This window comes from Lampetra fluviatilis, chromosome 5 (genome assembly GCF_964198595.1).
Source record: "Lampetra fluviatilis chromosome 5, kcLamFluv1.1, whole genome shotgun sequence".
In the NCBI taxonomy this organism is placed as follows: domain Eukaryota; kingdom Metazoa; phylum Chordata; class Hyperoartia; order Petromyzontiformes; family Petromyzontidae; genus Lampetra; species Lampetra fluviatilis.
The window spans coordinates 12,972,457-12,993,602 of NC_136279.1; the positions used below are offsets into that span (position 1 = coordinate 12,972,457).

The 21,146-nt window shown below is 44.3% G+C and overlaps 1 protein-coding gene across 1 annotated transcript; it reads right to left on the reverse strand.

The window, feature by feature from the left end:
• Window positions 1-990: 990 nt before the first annotated feature.
• LOC144932236 (forkhead box protein J1-B-like) lies at window positions 991-14,482 on the reverse strand. Its single transcript, XM_078856182.1, has 3 exons — window positions 14,161-14,482; window positions 11,683-12,230; window positions 991-3,119 (listed from the first exon to the last, which is right to left on the reverse strand). Exons 2-3 carry the CDS (start codon window positions 12,208-12,210, stop codon window positions 2,352-2,354), a joined length of 1,296 nt encoding a protein of 431 aa, XP_078712308.1. The 5' UTR covers window positions 12,211-12,230; window positions 14,161-14,482; the 3' UTR covers window positions 991-2,351.
• Between the last annotated feature and the right edge of the window lie 6,664 nt (window positions 14,483-21,146).

Below are 21,146 nucleotides of genomic sequence, written 5' to 3' on the forward strand. Positions count from 1 at the left end.
GCATATGTTCTAATCAATCATTGACAATTATGTTGTTTCATCAACATCATCAATCATATCCATATCCAGGCATTTGCTGGGTCTATTGATGGATAACACCTCTTCATGCATTTTCACGGAGGTGTTATTCTCTTTAGTCCTGTATAATATGTTTCAATGCCTTTGCCTCTTTTTTTCCATCCATACTTGGTATATCCTGCATGACTGGCACAAAGATAAACCCAGTGCCTACACTTCTCCGTCTTGTACCATCACTTTCAGATTTTTCCATATAACACTGGTAGATACTGCCTCCGCCTGTGTTGTTTGATTCCATCTCACCAGTGTTCATCCATGTCTTTGTGAACCATTTTCCAGGATCCAGATGAAGGCTGATGGCATGGCCCAGCCAATTCAGGTGGAATTTCTCCATCCACCTTGTACGTACAATACCACTTCAGTCTTGGCTCTTCTATCCTTTCAATTTATTCTATACTAGCTTTACTACCCGGCTTCGCCCGAGACTTGGATTCTTGTCTTGGATTAATACACGGCCTACGCGGAGGGTGGGGGGGGATGCGTGACGTCAGCAGGCACACTGCGTAACGCTGCCGCATGCGGGTGACATCACAGATGTGACGTCACCACTCACTTGCCGTGCAAAATATATCCATTATTGCAACCATCCCCCCCCCCCCCCCCCAATGCAAAAGTCTATTTTTATACTTTTTGCATTGTGTACAGTCTGGAAGCTACACACATGCCAAATTTCAAGTTTGTTGCATGTCGGGAAGTATGCTCAACATTTCGAACAGACACACATATTCACAAATTTCCCTTTTATAAAGATGTATGTATTATTGAGAATGATGGATATTGAATAATTATGGTGGTTCTTACGAGATAATGAGAATGATGTATGATGATGACGATGATTATTATGTTTTAGTGCAGTTACTGAATACATATACAGACCAGTGATGAATAAGTCAAATTGGCAACAAGTGAAAACTCTTTTCCATCACTTTTTATTACCTTTCCTTTTTATTCCATGGAAAGTGAACAGCAAACATGCCTCATATGACTCAGCCATGTAACTCTCTACTTTAATAATTCTCAGCACTCAGGCGTGACAGCACAATCCGTTTCCACACCATGGATTCCATCAGCACATTAGAAAAATTATCTTTTCACTCTCTCCATAGAACTCTGTAAAGTGTTTTTTTTTACATATATATCATCCAAAAGTTTGTCTTCAATATATGACTGTTCCAGTAAACACCGAAGATGTTGGGGGTCTTTTCTCCATGTCATTTGGACAGAATGTCTTATATTTAGGAATCATTATTGTAATCTTTTTTGTAATAACAGGCATCCAGATCAATTGCGATGACTATAAAATTACAATCCAGTAAAACAATGTGAAAAAAGAGAATATTTTACAATCATTGTTGCATTGTCAAAATTACTTTAAAACGATTTCACAGTGACCAATGTTTGAGCCACTTCAGGATATAAAATTAACAGTTTCTGTGACCCAACATCAGCATAGTATATTGTTGACAATTTTAGCTTACATATCCACACCTTTTTATATATATATATTTTACATTTTGTTATAGGTTAACACAACGGCCCTTCCTTGGTTCCAGATTCTTATTACGTCATTACGCCTACAGGGTTGTCACCAGGTTGGATTGCTACAGTTTGGTACAACAGCAAATTACCCACAATCCTCCGTTCATTCTTCATAACATCAGCAGACCCACAACCATTCCCTCATACACAATGCATTATCTGCCACTGATTTCCAGTCCTTCAGGATATTGCATCCTACAGCTGAAAACACCAACCCAATGAAGAAACCTACTGCCCTTTCCCAAGTGCCTCTTAAAATCCTGGCGACCGCCATTCGGTTAGTAATGCTCATGGAATGCATAAATGAGTTACAGTGCAAAAGACTGTTAGCAATATGGTCAATTAAAAAAAGAAGTCAAAATTGTTATACAATAGTATAATACGCTCTACTAAAATCTGTTACATTTGCATCTTATTTCATTGTTTATAAAGAAAATTGAAGAGAAATAAAATGCAACTAAAATCACAATGTAATTCAACAATGTAATTAAAACAATACAAATCTTCAGTTCAAATGTAGGCACACCTCTTTCCCAAGAAAACAATTATATTAAAAATAAGCATCATGCATTCAAACAAGTTTTCTGTTATCAAAATACTGCAAAACAAGAGAGTAGTGTCTTAGATCTCATTTAGTGTATATGCGTGTGTTTAAGTCTGCAGAAAGTTTTATGTTTTAGAGTTCACATTGTATGTTGTTTTTTAAATAAAAAAAAACCACCAGGAGAACTAAATCACAGCAGGGCCTCTGGCCTGTCCCACAGTGAGGCATGTCCTGGGAAGCTCGCAAAATCAAAAACCTCGTCGAAACTGACTGTCGTTGTCAGGAACTCCTCGGCGTCTTCCTCCCAAGGGTGGCGAAGAGAGCTGATCGCGAGTGACAGCTCCTCGTCAAACGTAGGAGCGTGAGCCCTCAGGTCGACCTGCTCCAGGGCATGCTGGCACCACTCGGGCGGCGGGTTGATGTGCCGACCGTGCACCGTCAGGTCGATGTCGGCGTGCGCAAACGACGCCTCGAACTCTCCCGCTGCGTAGGCGTCTCCGCTGTCACCGCTGTCGCCGCTGCCTGAGCCAAATACGTCGTGCAGCACCGACTGCCAGTCGAAGCTGCCCTTTAGCGAGCCAAGGTCCTTTTGCTCCTCCTGTGCCAAAAACTGCCTATTGCTTAGTGCCACCTCTGGCCTATTCTTGCGCTCGCTGTGAAAGTGCTGGAAGGAGGCGGCGGCATCGCCATTGTGGCAGTCCTGGTGGGCGTGCAGATCTGAGGGCGAACGGCTTTCTAACGATGCCTGCGGGAGGCCGTATGGGCCTGGTTTGTTGGCCGAGATGGGGTTGTTGGCCCAGCGCGCCGTGCTTATTCGCCGCCTCCTCAGCAGCCCGTTGGCCACCACATCTGCATACTGGGGATTGATGCTCCAGAATCCCCCTTTTCCAGGTTCGTCCTTCTGCCGTGGAACCTTGGAGAAGCACTTGTTCAGCGAGAGGTTGTGGCGAATGGAATTCTAAATATGGGTGATAAAAAAACACACACGTCAACAATCAAGTGTGAGGTTTTTTTTGTAACACGTAGTGTACGCAGTGAATTCTTGCAACAATTTGTAAGTGCAAAATAAATGCTGAAAAGCGAACGTCCTTCAGATATCACGCTGCTATTGCCAAAGCTGAGCTGTCAAGTGCTGTTAGTGGGCACTTGATTAGGCTCTGTTTGGCAAACGAGAGCATGCATAGGCAGCCCAAAAAATGCCTGGCCACCCTTAGAAATGAAGTGACAAATACTTATCCGAATAAACATTTGCATACATTAAAGCACTGTTTTCATAGGGGTGCAGAGAAACACAAAAAAAAATCAATAACGGACCATCAGGACTTTTAAATACCAAAACACCAGAGGGCTTGGTGCTGAATAATAGAAAAATAGAACCCTTTCTTAAAATGTAATTTATTTTCCTGAAAGTTGACAGACCTAACGATGTATTCATTGTTATTATTTTACAATGCTGGAATAAAAGCTTATGTTATTGGTTTGAATGAGCCTTAAGCGTACTGGAATGACCCTAAAACATACTGCCGTTAGAGCTGGTAACAGCCATATTAAATGAACAAAGCTTTTATAATAGAAACAAAAGGCAAGGGAAAGTGCTTGTGTTAAGTGTGTCTGTGTCTCAGACTTAGCAGATTAAGACTGGTCTTTCAGCAACATGTCTCGTATTCAAGAGGGCCAACAGACATAGAACTGCATCTTGAAATACCAAAGATGGTAAACATCGCCGCCTGTGTAGAATATGCTTTTAACAATTTACCACTTCTCTTGTTCGTTAAACCACATCCCAAACCTAAGAATTTAAAATAAATCTTATTTGCAAAAGGCCATTCTCGGCTTTTGAAAATGTATTTCTTGTAGATAATAATGTTCGAACAAAAAAGTTATATTTTGTTCAGTTAATAATGTTTTTGGCTTGCACAGCATTAAGATTTGGGTGGAATGGACATTTAAATGATCAAGGTTAGAGGCATACCTTTTGTACATACATTACATACAATTAGTTTCTTTACAGAAGTGCCAATGTCTTTGCAGGAAGTAGTTTTGGTTAAATTCTGCCGCTTCTGAAATTGTGTTCATCCTACTCATCAGTCATAGTTTAATGGGGGAGGTTTATGTAAACAAATCATTTAGTTGCGTTTTATGGTAAGGTTTCCTCACGTGTAATTAATAAATTGTGCCACCCTCTCCACTTGTTGGGTAAAGTTTGATCATATCATCATAAATGTTAAATTGTAGTTGTTGTTCTGCATCTACATCATCCATACGAAAGAAGAAGGTAAAATCCCAATTGTCAATCAATTAACAGGGATTCAACGGAGGGAACAAGACAGGGGAAGTGTGGTCCATGGAGATGGAGGAGAAATCAGCTTGTGTGAGGATAAAGTATGCTGATGGCTTTGGGACGCCTTGATCCAGGAGTCGATAGATCATGGTGAAAATGATGACGGTGAATGGGGAGTGGTTCTGGGAAGTATTAATGGTTGCACAGGTGGGGCAGGGGATAACATCTTTCCCCCATTGAGAGACCAGGGGAGTAAGAAATTCCCCACCTACTACAGAGTGTATATCCTTAGAGTTGGGTATGGAAAAACTGCAATCATACACTTTGTTTTCTGGGCTTTTGTGTGAAGTCATTTGGGGCCTGGGTGAGATATTAACACCTAGTATATACATCATACTTCATGAAGCCAGGATAAAACACAGCAATTCAACTTAGATGGGCATGTAACAAATCGCCCCGTATGGCAATTTGATGAATTCTGACAATTTGGGGTCATGATTCGATTAAAAAATCCATTGTTTTTCATTTTCAGCCTGTTTGTTTTGTTTCTCGTTTGCTCTGTCTGGTTTGCACAATTGTATTCACTCCATGAGCCAAAATGTAACATTTCCATTTCATGTGCACACCTTTTTTTATTACACGCACAATTTAATGCATGAATCGTGTATATTATTTGATTCTAACTGCTGAATGAATGCATACGTAATACTCCCTCAGCATCTGGACATGGGCATTAGATCTCAAATCCAATACAATTAAATGTAGGTTTACATCACGTGAATCCTCTTGTACCATACTGTGCTTATCAATTGTCTTTAGATGTTTTTAGACTAACACAATTTCCAACGAATGTAAGTCAACCAGTGCTGTTGTTGAATGGAAACAAACTGGTACGGACAGAGGCAATTTGTTGGCCAAAATTAACATTCTCAAAGCTCTGAGCAAAGAGCTGCACGCACGGCTAATGCACTAATACATGCACGCTGGTGTATGGATGCATGTTGAATTTATTTCGCACCGTATGCAGCAAACCGTGATAATCGGAGGCTCTGTTAGATCTTAACACTGTACACTTTCAAAGGTGATAGTCTTACACGATACAAGACTGACAGCCTAGTAACTTTTTACATTTTTGTGAAGGAGATACGTTATGTGCAGATCTAAGTGATAGCCTTTACAAACGTTATTGAATTTGTTTATTTCCATTTAACGCGGCATTCAGAACCAGACACATTCTGACAGTTCTCCTGACCTAACCAACATGACTTCTTATGTAAATTTCACACAAAATGTTTCACTATTTCAGATATTACCTATCATGTTTTTATTGACTGATACATTAAATATTTTTCAAATACGGTTCAAGTTCGTATTTTTACACACAAACGTCCCATTAGCACGGTGTATGTGAATTAAATAAAGAGCAAAAAAATATCACGAATTGTCTGTCTCTGACAAAGGTAAATGTTTTAAAAAAATCAAGGTCGTGCAAATGTAATATTAATAGGTGATTATGGGACAATAAGAAAGTTAACACGTTTAAAGTAAAAAAAAGGTAAAAACGGTACAGCGTGCTATATTTAAGAACAAAGTGCATGCGGCCCGTGGGCATAATGTAAATAAAAACACCCCTATTTCCTTTGGGAAATGGTACATTCCACAATTAAAATGTTCTGCACCTGTACAAACGACATTGGCAATAGCTTCCGTAATAAACACAAACATATGACATAACTACAGTGTTTGTTTATGTCTCTGTTCTTTAAAAAAAAACTATGTTTTAGGATTCACTGCACATTTTTCTAATTACGTATCGGTATTTACAGTATTCATGCAATATAAATAAACATGAATGCTGTACTTAAAATACTGTTACAATAATAATCAGTCATTGTTATGGGAATGTACAACATGCCCCGTTACGCTTTTTAAAAAATATCCTTTCGAAAGGTTTTCGTTCTAATTTGAAAAGAAACTCGCTGCAATTAACATTTACCGTATTAATAGGGTAACTGTGAGGTTTGTGTTCTAGTATTTCAAGAAAATTGTGGTGGCTGTATTAATAAGTCAGTTTTCAACGTTCTTTTCGCATTCAGAATAGTTATACCTTGGGCAAATCGCCAGTGCCAAGGCTGAACAATGTGTTTGCCTCTGCAGAATAAATAATTTTAAGCTGTAATTTAGCTCCATTGTAAGAACATGGTTCATTCTATTTGCAACGTGAGTAATGTTGGATTGGGCAATAAATGCATGTAGTAACATGCAACAGATTAGCACTGAGGTAGGCCATTGTGAAAATGACAAAAGCCACCATCACCGAAGTCATTCTCTCCAGCCCTTAATTGCTTTCATTATTCAGGTCTAACCTTACAATACGCTCTGATATCAATTATTTGCGCTGTTCTAGAGAATTTCCAAACACTGATCTCACGTTTGGTTCATTTTACAGCACAATTACGTAAAACATCTCATTCCTGTGATCCTATTCGGTCGAGGATGTGCCCCAGCCTTGAGTATATTTCCGTAGGCTCATTTGGAACTCACACGTACGTACACACACAGAGCCCCATCGTCTGTGCTGGGCTCACCCCAACCAGCCACAGAGGGGCCCCGTACCCCCCACAACGCCACCCGCATTCCACATCCCTAACAACATCAATTTAATCACTCTCTATAGCCCCCCGCCCCCCACTGCTGGACCCATGCCCAGGCAATAAACAGGGCAATACCTAATCGCTGTTCTCACTGCTGTTCGGCGATAGTGGTCATAAATATAGCAGTGTCTACCGCGCTTTTATGAAATAAATACATTCGTAAGTGGTGTCTTTGATGTGGGAAAACCACTGCGTATGGCAGGCACAGCAGTATAAATTGCTATTCAAGACAAATTTAATGCGTGTTTATTTGAACATCTGTCCCCGAAACCACAAGGGGGCTTTTTTTTCATATCACTACTTTTTGGGTTTTAAAATAGTAGTTCGAAAAATTCGCTTTTCTCTTGGACCCAGCCGGCACTGCCGTGCATTGCTTGTGTGTAGTGTTATGAAGTGGAACCAGTGGCAAAAAAAACAGCTCCTGTGGAGGCTGATAAGCACCCAGCTGGAGGCTGCGTCCCACGAGATAGGATGCGTGGAAGGTGCATTGTAGGCTTTTGTTGTTATTGTTGGTGTGTACAATGCCCTCCGGGTTTTTTTTTACTAATAAAAGAGATGTCATGCATCGCAATCACAATGAGGAGGGCATTTGAACCATTGGCTTCTGGTAATGAGCTTCAGTCAAAACGTTGCAATAAGTCATCAGCATTGAAACAAAAGTCGGCGTGCGTGGTATATGTCCTGATCTTGTTGGTGGTGCCTTTTCACAGCACCTACTGTGTGTTGTAACCCGTTAATTTGCAAGTGTAGAAAACTATACAAAAAATGAACGTACGTCTGTGTTTAACAGATACTGTATGTCCGTAAAGTATTATATTTAGAGCCGTCAAATTATTTTATGTAATGTATACGTATACTGTATATACGGTATTAACATTGCCACGTTTATTTCCTGCGGTTTTGCGATATCAAATACATAAATTATAATTGGATATATTGAATTGCCCTACATTGTGAGATTGTTTCGACGCTTGACTATTAATGATAGTACAGCATTTTACTTTTCAGCATGTTAAACCATTTGATTGGCGTTTACGCTATGCGATGTATATCTGTTTATACATGCATAGTATTTTGAAATACTGTACAACAGCACTTTACTTTGTACTGTACCATTATGTATAGGGCGGATGAGAATTCGCGGATAAGTGAAATTCCTCATTAAATTGTCGTTATCTGCGACCCCGCCCACCACCCCCATGGATATCGGTCCCCAATGTAAACATTGATAAGAACGGGTGTCCTGCAAATCTATTTTATAACGTAAGTAGATACGTGGTGTACATTCATAAACATGTACACGTATGCAGTGCACAGTACTTACACAATTCAGTAATGTACAATATTATATGCAAAGTAAACTGTACTGCATTACCGCATCAAAACGTATGTCACCAGACATGACTAAACTGTATCGTACAGTATTCGTACGCACAACTCTTGCTGGTTGTTTGCGAGCGCAGGAGTTGAAGCAGCACTCACTGAATCGCTCCGGGACATTGTTGAATGAAAATAAAATCGGGTACCAACTCGAGTAGCAACAAGCTGCTAAATCAAAACGTCTGTCCTCCGACATGACCGACCCATGGAGGGCACGCGCTCTGCGCACCTGTTGGGCTTGAACCCACCCTGCCTGCCTGCCTGGCTGCCTTTTAGCACGGCCACTTACAAAGGAAACAGGAAGCGTCTTTTGTGTTAGACTTGACAATGGAAAGCAAATAAAAGTTTGCATGAAATGGTTCAAGACTCATTTAGCAACGGGCAGTTTAATTGTTGTTTATATTTGAGAGGCATTTTTTTGAACAAGAACGTATTCTGGCGCACTTGGAGTAGAGCACATTGGCAGTGGAGCTTCTTCTTTATTGGCTGTGGGAGTAATGTGGTGATTATGCATTCAAGGATTAATTGACGAAAATCGATTATGTATTATCTGGGATTACAGCATTCAGATTTAATGCAAACGATATAATAAATAAAAATATAATCAATACAATTGAGATGGGAAGAATGAGACAAACGTATTACATTTTTTTCGAATTACAGTTGTGTAGTCAGCATCATGATATGAATAATACATTTGCAAATCTCAATAGAGCAGTGCACCCCTTGGCGTCAGGCAATGGCCCACGGATGCGACTTTTTTTCTCCTGAAAAATCCTTCAATACCCCTTTTCATCCTTTTCATTGTTGGGGTCGCACTTTCCCATACACTCTCCTGTGAAGGGAACCCCGATTTGTTTAATTATCAGATCTACAATTCTAAACAAGTGAAGTGCAAAACCTAGTTTAATGTGATTTTTTAACTTTGCAGATTTTTGTGACGATGTTCTATCAACTCACTGCACTTGAGAACATGTTTTTTTAGCATGGATGGCTGCCCTAGATTCTTACCCAGGATCTCAGCAGTGCTGGCTCAGCACTGACCTCTTCGCCCTCCATTCCACTCTAAGTATTGTATTGATTTACAACCTGAATTATGACAAGCTGAGGAGCAATGATTGGGTTCAGACGTGAAAAAATAATGATGCTCCTAATGCGAGGTGGCACCTTGTGACTAAGTGTAACTAGTGATACTTCCAAACAGAAAACTGCATCCTTAAAATATACGACCCAAATTACCCTCAATGCATCCAGCCTCATTATACTGTCCAGTAATTTTGGCAGCTAAGCAAAGCTGAGCCTGGTTAATATAGAACTTGGGCAGAAGACTGGGGCTACAGTTATTAGGTGTTGTACGCTTGATGCTAGGTGGCCAGGAGATGAGAGTACAGATATTAATTATTGAATGTAGAGTGTGTGTGGAGCTTCGAGTGTTACCTCCTCATATGCGTGGGGCTCTCCAGATATTCCTCCCACAAGTAAAATAATTAATGGAAATGGTCAAATATATCAATGCTTGGCCCTCTTGACAAAGTATTGAGACTCGGTGAGGTATTTCTGGGTAATATATAACAATATAAACTTTGCAAAAGCTACTTTTGTATGACTTAGTGTGTATGTGATGGCTATGAATGTGTATGCAGTGAATTACAGTATATGCAAGAACTGTTCACAAGTCGAATCATTATTTCTGAGATGTACAGTCAACAATAATAAATACTGTACATTTTGCTTTAATACCGTCCAGTGCTTTTCATGCAGATCTTTACAATTCGACTCAAGGATGAGCGTGTCGTACATAGAGGGACATTTTGTCTAAGCACAATACTTTGCACTCGGCTTCTAAAAAAGGTGGACAGGATTTATAGCAGTACTGTATTAAGCAAATGCAGAACAGTGAAATCTACTTTCCCGGGTTTCCCATGCAATTTAAGGCCAAAGTAGGTGCCACTTGAGAAAATGCTGAACTCTAGACACAAACTCTCAAAACCCACTCACCCAACCCATGCACTTCACCACTGCTCCCACTAGAAGACCCTCCTATCCGCCCCCCACTACCCAACACCACCCACCTCTTCAGCCCGTGGAGGAGAGGGCGTGGGTGGGGAGGCGTGGTCGTAAAGATGGTGAGGGTGGTGCTGATGGTGGAAACATGGATGACATTGAGGGTGAATCCAGTGTTTTGTCCCGCAGTTTAGGTTGGCAAATGAAGCACATAGGAAAAGAAGTGGGGAAGTGGGATGATTTATGAAGGTGTTTTACGTGGTGATTAATGGACCTGACATATGTAAACACCATTGGTGCAGTAGCAAGTGGACGGTAGCTGGGCTGAAGTCCATTTTCATTCAGCCTGATAGTCAAGGATCTAAAGTATCCTCCAGCCTCGCTTTCACGTTCCTCTATCGACGAATCTAGCACCGTAATGGGTGTCATGCATATAATGAGAAATTGTATGTACAGTACTGTATTTAGTTTTTGCCATAACATTTATAATTTCAGAAAGGACTGAGTAACTGCAAAAAAACACTTCTGAAATTATTTGGAGACAAGCTGAAATGCCTCAAAATGTAATACTGTAAGTTTATCCTTTAAGGTGTATAATTGAAGGCATAATTTAATATAATAAGTGTAAACATATATATTTAAGTGCAAAATAAACACCCATTGTGTTAATTTCACTGTCTCGAATGGGTGTATGTGCAGATTTTAATCCTTATAGCATCACAACTACACCCAATTATCACTTGAGTAATCCAGATAATATTTTTTAAAACCAACACCGCCTAATGCTACATTCATGTCTTCCAGTCAGTGAATGCATGTACGAGATGTTAATACGGTACAGGAATCTACTTTATATCTACGACATTATTTGCTCACCTGTTGCTGTTGTACAATGAACTACTAGAGAATGCACAAGTATGCAAAATTATACCACCCGAAGTCCACTCATTACACTGGAGAAGGCTTTACATTTTAACGATATGCCAAATTGCATGTTCATTGAATGAGGCAATGAAAGACACCCAGCTCCGAACCAATTAAATCATTCACTCAAATAAAAAAGGCAATTCAACATTTTAACTCAACACCGTTAAAACAAAGACAAAAATATACACCCTCGTTCATTTGACTGTGTAATCTCACAGCCGAGTGGTCACCTCTCCCTGCCTTTCTCTCCACCCGGTGTCTGTGCGTCTCCTTACCCTCCAGCAGGGGTCGGCGTGGCGGTAGTAGCAGAAGTTGTCCGTGATCCACTTGTAGATGGTGGCCAAAGTCACCTTGCTCTTCTTGCTGGCCTGCATGGCCATGCAGATGAGCGTGGCGTACGAGTAAGGGGGCTTGGCCGCTCCGTTGGTCCTGTAATCGATCTCCGTCTGCTGCTGCTGCTGCTCCTGTGCCATCACTGCTGCGCTCACGGGTTTGCCCGGCGTGCGGGGCCCCATGCTGCCCGCCGTGTCCCCCGCCGTCGGCGAGGCAGGTGGGCCGGTTCCCACCCCGAGCAGGTCACCCCATCCAGGGCCACCGGCAGCGGCCCACGAGCGGCCCTGCTGCTGGCCCGGTGGCCTCGGCAGGTCGGCGTTGGCGATGGAGAAGTTCTGCAGCCACTGCAGGCTGGTGAGGCTGTCATCCAGGGTGACGGCCCCGGCGTCGTTGTCACGGTCCTCCGGGTGCAGGAGGCGCCAATTGGCCTTCACCCGGTCGGCGATGGCTGGGCTGGACAGCACCGGCATGGCTCTGGGCTCAGCTGCTGCTGTTGGCGCAAATGGGGATGGCAACAAACAGTGTGGGAAGTCAGGCACAGATCCGTTGTCGATTTTGCACGGTACAAGAATAATAATACTACAATACGTGATGAGCAGTGGAGATTGGCATCACCACTTCACCATTGCTGGACAGTGCGGGTTGGTTGAGATATCACTCTGAAACGTCATGATTTAATTTAGTTGTTTTCATTTATTTTATTGATTGTTTTACCTACGTGACTTTACCGAAAAAACCAAAGAGTATGAATCCTTGCAGTCACGAAAGCTTCAAATCTAGAAATATCACTCGCCACTGATTGTTAGCCGTGGCCAGGAATATAATATAACTCAGGTGGCCAGGTTCGTAACGCGTCTTCTTGTCACGTTCGGAAGGAAGCTCATGAGGTCTCATGTCGAGTCCGAGGCTGTCTCAGCCCATCATCCCACTAGGGTCGATAACAAAAGTCACCACACGTTGTGGGACATTAATCGTGGTTGTCATATGGGTAGATTCATTATTTATTGGTCCCTGCGTATGCATGTGGAATTCTCATCTAAATTGAAAACTAATTTTTTTTTAACTGCTTTTTGTGCTTCGTTTGTTTTCCTTCCCCCCCGCACCTCCGATCAGCTCGGTTGGCGACGTACGGTGCGAAAGAAGTTCAACATAATTCACTGGCTTATGATCAACAATGGAAAGAAATAAAGACCACGTTATTGCTTTGAGGCAGAAGACAATGAGTTTTAAATGTTACATCATGACACTACTTTAGCTTGGTGGTGGTTTGGATATCTCAAACGCGTTATAATCAGAGGTGGTACACAAATATACCGGCTTGACTCATTTTAGAGGCGAGAATGTGGATGGCATTCAATATCGCAGTTCAGCAACCTGTATTACTGCAGGACTCTGCGATGTTCCTGTGACCCACCCTGGGGAGTCCAGTTGTCCTTTTTGGACCAGCACCGGACGCCCATGATGATGATGATTAACATTGCAAATGCACAATTGTGCAAACGAGGTATAAAATAAGCAAATAAATGTTCCGCACTAACACAAACTTACACGCTTACATTGCAGTGCAAAGGGTAAAATGATTTAAAGGTACGATAGTATCAAACCCCTACTGGGGTGTCATCTCTGTGTTTAGATACAATACAAATGATCGAAAAGTTGTGGCATAAGGCAAAATATTAGTATTTCGGACGTTTTTTAGCCATTTATACTATGCAACTGTTTCAATTACGATGCCTCTCATTGAAACGTATCTAAAAGGGGGTTTCCAGAGTACATGCAATGTATGCATACACACATCTTTCATTTACAACCAAGTGCCCGCTGAGATTACAAGCATATTGTGTAAAGGGAGATCACGGTTAGAAACAAGCATCAAAGCAAATACGTGCAAAGTAGCAGACAAAACAGTCGAAAGAGGAATGCTTGCAATCTGCATATATTTTAAGAGCCAATTTGGATTCAAAGTCTCTTTTCTATCCGAGCCCAGTTTCTAACTCTCCCCATTAAGGGAGCCCTGAAAGAGAAGTAGAACACAAAAGCGAATACAAAGCACAGCACACACCAAATGTAAATGTACGCAATGTGCATTTCACATAACTTCAGTTCCACATGCTGTCGACTGTACTCAGGTTGGGCTGTTCTGACTCCGATTTGGCTTCAAGAATAAAACATGCGCAGTGTTATGAATGGACTGGTACTGATGCACTCACCTGCACTAAAGTTTTGTTACACGTCTCAGCGTTTACACGTCTAGTCGTTTAATACCGATTGCTTACCTGCACAAATAGCACTGTTCCAAACCACACGCGTGTACATTTTATATATCCAGCATTACCACTTGGCTCTTCAAATTGCCCACAATGTGAAATGACAATAAACGTGAACGTACGGATGCGGTGCAGTGCGTCACGTACACTTACCTCGAATAAATTCTCAGAGGGCAGCAGAATCGAAGCATGAACAACGCAGTTTATAACACGGTATCCAACCGCTACTTGTATCCGAGAAAGATGTGCCGGCGGTGGTCTATATGGTGCCTGGCCAAAGGCAGCAGCAGGAGGAGGAGGAGCAGTAAGGGCTTGGCTCACTGCTTGCGTGAATTGCGGTGTGCGACGGATGGTGCGCTGGGATGGACACAAAACGCACAGGGTAGCCCTGCCCGGCTCTTTAAAACAAGCCTTGCAGCTCACGATTGGTTTCACCGGACTCTCCGTCACCCGTCCCTCGGATTCTAGAATTACTACCTCCCCTTTCCACCCACTTCATGCACTCTACCCCTCCTTCCTACCCCCTCCAGCCCTCTAACCCACCCCCGCAATGTGACATGCTTCAACCCCCCTTCACCCCAACACCCACACCCGTGTTTAGCACTGAGAGCCCCACTGCCCATTCTCATTCAACCACTTGCTAGAATGTACTACAGGGTTCTGCACGGGACACTTTTATCAGCGTTGTGTGCATGGCAAATGCTGTTTGTTGAGTTGGATTGTAAAAAAAATAGACGTATGTATGTCAGCGATTTTTTAAATTATCTTTCGAATACAATTTTTTTTAAGATCTATTTCTACATACCTTACAATTACATTTGAATTTATTTTCAACGGTATCGTAACCTCAAGACTGCAAAATGGCAAATTTGTATATATTTTTTTTACGCCAGAAAGCCTCACAGATTATTTTCCAGGAGGGTTCTGCATTTAGGTTCTTGGTCATTCCTATTCCGTTTTGGACGCAACCATAGTACGTGGAGATAACAACTTGCATATGAGGGGATGAGACTCAACATTTCCACACAGATGGATTCAGCCATCGCTGTGCTGTCATCTCCTGGCGACTACACAGATGAGCATGCAACATCTTGGGAGGTAGGGATAGATGAGGGGGGGGGGTTGTTGGAGGTTATTTTCAGTGGTGAGCCTGGTGCATGAAGCCAAGGGCATGGGGGGAAGAAGACGACATATTGGACACTTCACGACGAGGCATTTACTCACAGGCAATGCGCGATGACGTTCGTGTCAATCGTTGCCTTGCCCACTTGTTTTATGCGTCGTATCCGTTGCGTGAGAGTCGGGTGGGAGTACTGTGCGGACCCATCCGTGGGGACACTATAGGGGAGAATGTCCTCTCGTGCAGGTATTCCTTATGGGGCCCCTAGGTGCACGTTTCTAAATTGGTAAAACTCTGAGCATTCAAAAACCATTTGAACACACACATTACTGTACATGCATTCTAAGTGTGCGCGTGTGAGACTGTGAGTGGACATGGTACATATTGTGAATAGTACATACGGTACAGATGCGAGTGTATATTGTGGCATGTGCACATTTTTTAAAGGGCCAGATTGTTATGATCATACTCTCGAATATATTTTTTGCAATTGCTCAGTTTTCTAGTTCTGCGAGAACATTATTGTAATTTAACAAAACAACTCAAAACATTCCTCAATAACATTGCTTTAACAGAAATAATACCGTATTTAAAATATATATATATAATTAGCCATTGCCTGGAACGTCACCAATGTTTGTGTTGTCGTGCTTGTGCACGCACCACTGCCAACACAGCATCACCGCGTCATTTATTATCAGAATTGACATCAGTCGAAATCGTCTGTAAGTATTCGATAATCTGTCGCCTTATCACCACATGCGTGTGGCATAAGTCAGTTTGTATACATTGTATCGTGAATGATAGATATGTAGTTTCATGAGCCTGATAACTTTATCAAGCTTTGCGCTTTATCAATGAGTTCCCTCCTTTGTTCCCGCAGCACCCAAAGCAGCGTGTTGGTACGATCTGTGTATTAAGCCCAGAAAAACTGAACTTGTGACATTGATTGCTGCATGGACAAATTATCAATTGAAGTTTAAATATTCCTTTTACGACCGGCTCTCGTAACATGGCTTAGCGATAGTGGGTTTGCCGCCTGTTGCAAGAGGTTCACGGTTTGAATCCGCCCGGGTTTACTGCTGCCGATGTATTAACGCGCATCAACATCCGCAGATAAAGATTCATTTACGTGATTCGACACGACTAGGCCAATTCTAAAAATTACCCGCAACTTATGAAACCGGGAATACATAGCAAGCATCGCCTCCTACTGGCAGAGATGAGTTAGTGCCGCATATGTCTGAGACTACATTTCGGTCCCCTAATTCGCGTCGCGTGGACGGCGTAAAGGAGGGGAGCCTCTCTTCAAACGCAAAAAAACATCAACATAAAATTTTCATTTAAAGCTTTCATGTCTGCAGGGATTCATATTCTTGGTTCTTGAGGTAAAGTCACGTAGAAGGGAAATAATTAAATAATATTAAAATAACTCTTTTTTTATTGTCTTATATTTTTGTTTGTTTGTTTTTTTTATAGTTTTTTATTTATATTCTTTTATTATTTCCCTTCTACGTGACTTTACCGAAAGGACCAAGAATAACATCAACATTGTCACAATAACCCTTGCGAGCAGTACACACGGTGGTGCCTCCGACGGATCGACTTGCCCCCCACCCACCCATCCACCCCCGCCGGAGGAATGTGGAATTGCCATCCTTTGCGTCCAGCAACGGCAGGCGTCGTTGATGATGTTGTTGGGGCTGACGTCCCAAACGGCCACACCACAAACCGCCGCCGCCCGTGCACAACGGCCACAGGTCAACCTCCTCCTCCTCCTCCTTGGTCTATCCACTGCTGGATGGAGGTCTCCCCATACCGTGTCAATTGTGGGGGGGGAGAGGGTTGTTTGACCATACTTCACCACGCTAGTCAGTACGTTCACTAGGGGGAGGCAGGCGGCGGGCGGGCGGGGGGGGGCAGAATGGGTGCAGATGGAACATCCGTGACCCCCAATCGAACTCAGGTCGCCGACGGGTTAACAGCGCGATAACCACGATGTGCCGCGCGATAAACACACAACTGTTCATGTTAAAGCATCAATTACTACCACGTTTAGAGCACTTTGTCAATCCACTGCTGGATGAAGGTGTGGGGGTTGGGGGTGTGTGTAGTGAGCATACTTTACCACGCGAGTCAAGCGACTTTGGTGACGGTTCAGCCTGTTCCGCGAATCGAACTCGGGTCGGGGCAAGGTTCGCAGCGCGGCGACTCTCTGTGGGCGACTATTTCGCGGTGTCACCCTGCGACTCACGGCCACCACTGAGCACCTCGCTGACGTTGGAGGGATCTTCTCCTCCCGACGATCTCACCTCGGGGAACGCTCTCGGCCACCCACGAGCGACTTCTCCCGTGGGGGAGGGGGGGGCGGGGGAGATGGCACCGTGCGAGTGACGGTTGTCGATGCGCCCGTTGTTGGCACGTGCACAGGGAGCGAGATGAGTGACACGTGCAGAGGAAGTGAGTGACACGTGCGCAGTGAGTGACACGTGCAGAGGGGAGTGAGTGACACGTGCAGAGGGAGTTACACGTGCAGAGGGAGTGAGTGACACGTGTAGAGGGAGTGACACGTGCAGAGGGAGTGAGTGACACGTGCAGAGGAAGCGAGATGAGTGAGGGACACGTGCAGAGGGAGCGAGATGAGTGAGTGACACATGTTGAGGGAGCGAGATGAGTGAGTGACACGTGCAGAGGGAGCGAGATGAGTGAGGGACACGTGTTGAGGGAGCGAGATGAGTGAGTGACACGTGCAGAGGGAGTGACACGTGCAGGGGGAGTGAGTGACACGTGCAGAGGGAGCGAGATGAGTGAGTGACACGTGCAGAGGAAGTGAGTGACACGTGTAGAGGGAGCGAGTTGAGTGAGTGACACGTGCAGAGGGAGTGACACGTGTTGAGGGAGCGAGTTGAGTGAGTGACACGTGCAGAGGGAGTGAGATGAGTGAGTGACACGTGCAGAGGGAGTGAGATGAGTGAGTGACTCATGCAGAGCGAGTGAGATGGGTGAGTGACTCGTGCAGAGGGAGTGAGATGAGTGAGTGACTCGTGCAGAGGGAGTGACACGTGCAGGGGGAGTGAGTGACACGTGCAGAGGGAGCGAGATGAGTGAGTGACACGTGCAGAGGAAGTGAGTGACACGTGTAGAGGGAGCGAGTTGAGTGAGTGACACGTGCAGAGGGAGTGACACGTGTTGAGGGAGCGAGATGAGTGAGTGACACGTGCAGAGGGAGCGAGATGAGTGAGTGGCACGTGCAGAGGGAGCGAGTTGAGTGAGTGACACGTGCAGAGGGAGCGAGATGACTGAGTGACACGTGTTGAGGGAGTGAGATGAGTGAGTGACACGTGTTGAGGGAGTGAGATGAGTGAGTGACTCGTGCAGAGGGAGTGAGTGACACGTGTAGAGGGAGCGAGATGAGTGACTCGTGCGCGTCAAGCAAGAGTCGATTATATTTTATTGGCCCGCGTGGTTGAAGTTATGGTCAATTAAACCCCGCGACCCCACGCGGCGGCTTGGGGAGGTCTTCGTCAAGCGGTGGATTGACGAAGAGGCTGCACGTGTACAACAACAAGAATAATCATCATCATCATACGACGTGCCAGACTCATCGACCAAGTGGAACGAGTGAACACGATCAGGTGACGCGCTCATAAGCCTTGCTTTTAAGTGGGATAATTGTCGTTTTTTTAGCTTGAATATTCGTCAATTACAGCCTCGGCAGCCATGGTCAATCCACAGCTGGATGAAGGCTTCCCCAAACCATCGTCATCTCTCACGAACCTAATACGTTTTTTTTTTTGGGGGGGGGGGTAGCATGACTTCTCCAGATCCTTCGAGTTTCGGGGCTTGTAAACGCAGCTGATGAAGTCTTGGCCACGCCGTGCTGCCGCTCAGGTCGACACGACCGACCCCGAGCGGTTGGACTGAGATCGAGGACGTGGTGAAGAAGCAACTCATCAACTCGCACAACACGCACCGAGAATTGCGTGCCACATGCTGGTCTCTGTAGAGGATGGTTGAACGTACGAATCTTCATGTGTACAGCCAGTGGTTGTGGTACGCTGCGCTATAAACCCGGCGACACGGGTTCGATTCTCGCTCACGGCCAACACCAGTGACGATTATCTGAACCGGTCCCGGGCCTCCCCTAGGTCGACTCAGCCTCAAAATGAGTACCTGGTGCGGTGTGTAAACATTGCCACTGGGGAGACAAAGACGGCCGGGCATGGTGCTGGCCTTCATTGGTGCTCGCTAACAGAACTTGCGCCTACAGTCTGTTCAAGCTATCCGGGGGATCTTTGTGTAAATTCCACTGCGAGATGCGGACGTCCCCCAATGCCGCCTTGGTGTGTCGTGGTGAATACGTTAAGGAGACTTCAAACCACCACGCGTGTCAGTGGCGGAGTGGCTTGAAGCTTGGTGGATATCGCCGCACTGCCCTCTAGCGCTTCACAGCGCCTCCTGCTGCAATCTGTGTCCAGATGGTGGCCGCCCATCCCAGCAATGTCCAGGCTAAGCCCTCTCTCTCTCTCTGCTTTAGCCTCCAAGATCGGGCGCATTGCGGGCAATTTGGTCGCGGACCAAGTAAACACCCAAAAAAAAAACATAATGTTGACCGTCTCGAAAAGTAAGTGGGCTTGGGCAGGACGACACGTGGTGTCCTTGGCTATGAGGGATGATGGTTGAGACTCATGACGGAATCGGCGTGTGTGGCATGCGCTTGATGACCTGTTGAATCGCAGAACCCGTGAGCGATGGGAACGGCTTGGAGACGCCAACATCCAGCAGTGGATTGCTGATGGCTGATGGTGATGCTGAGCGTACCGCCGGCTAAGTGCGTCTGTGTGAGTGTTTGTGCGATTTGCATGCGTGAGTTACGTGTTCCTTTCCATTGTGTTTGTGCGTACAACTGTGTGGCCTTTGTGTACCGCATGTGTGTGGCTGCACGTGTGTGTTCCTCTTCGTTTTGTCTGTGTGCGCGAGTTCCTTTCCTTTGTGTCTGCGACTCGGCGTGTGTGTGTGTGCTTCATTTGTAATGTGCGTGTTCCTTTCCTTTGTGTCTACATAGCGTGTGAGCTTATTTAGAGGTGGGGGGGGGGCGTTACAGCCCCTTTGTCAATCCACTGCTGGATGAAGGTACCTCCAACGCCGTTGTGGGTAACGGGAGTTGTTTGACCATACTTGACCACTCTGGCCAGTGCAGATTGACGCGTGGGTGAGGGGGGCAGGACAGGTTAATCGCTCCCCACAGATGTTACATCTGTGGTCAAGAATTACACTCGGACCACCGACTTAAATGCGCGCTGTACGAACCATGGTTCTGGTTTTCCCGATGATAAACTAAAACTAAACTATTTTTTTTTTATTTTATCCAGATAAGGCCCACTGAGCGATGAAGCTATTTTCTTAAGAAGCAACCTGGCCACAAATGATAGCTCAACAAAGTGGCTTATCATGCGGAAATGTATCGCAGCCAAATACTCTAAACGCATATTCGAAATGTGGTGGAAAAACTGGACGACCTAGAGAAAAATCCATGCAAACTGCAAATATACAGGCATGAGGGTCAGGATCAAACTCACGACCTCTTGCATCCCAGGCGAGGGAGTTAATACATCGCCACCGCGGCACCCACGTGATAATGATGGTGTTCTTATAGATGTAACGGGCCTACTGATGGTGTTGCCATAATGGTTGTTGTGCATATGTCAGGCTGACCTTTTCAATAATGACCACAGTGTTGCTCGAAATGTGATGGTCTTTTAATAACGTTGACAATGGCGTTATATGATATTGCTCATTGGGTACCTGTAATAACCGTGATATTCTTATAATTCTCACGGCGTTCCTATTACGTGAGAGTAATTACGTTCTGAAAAAAAACGATTACGTGGTTATAATGCCCACGCTGTTGCTATAATCGTGTAATTGTAATACGGTATTCTTACACAAATATTGTAACAACACTGATTATTTTTTTGCTGTAACGGAGATGCAGCATCATCTGCAGTGGAGAAGGTGC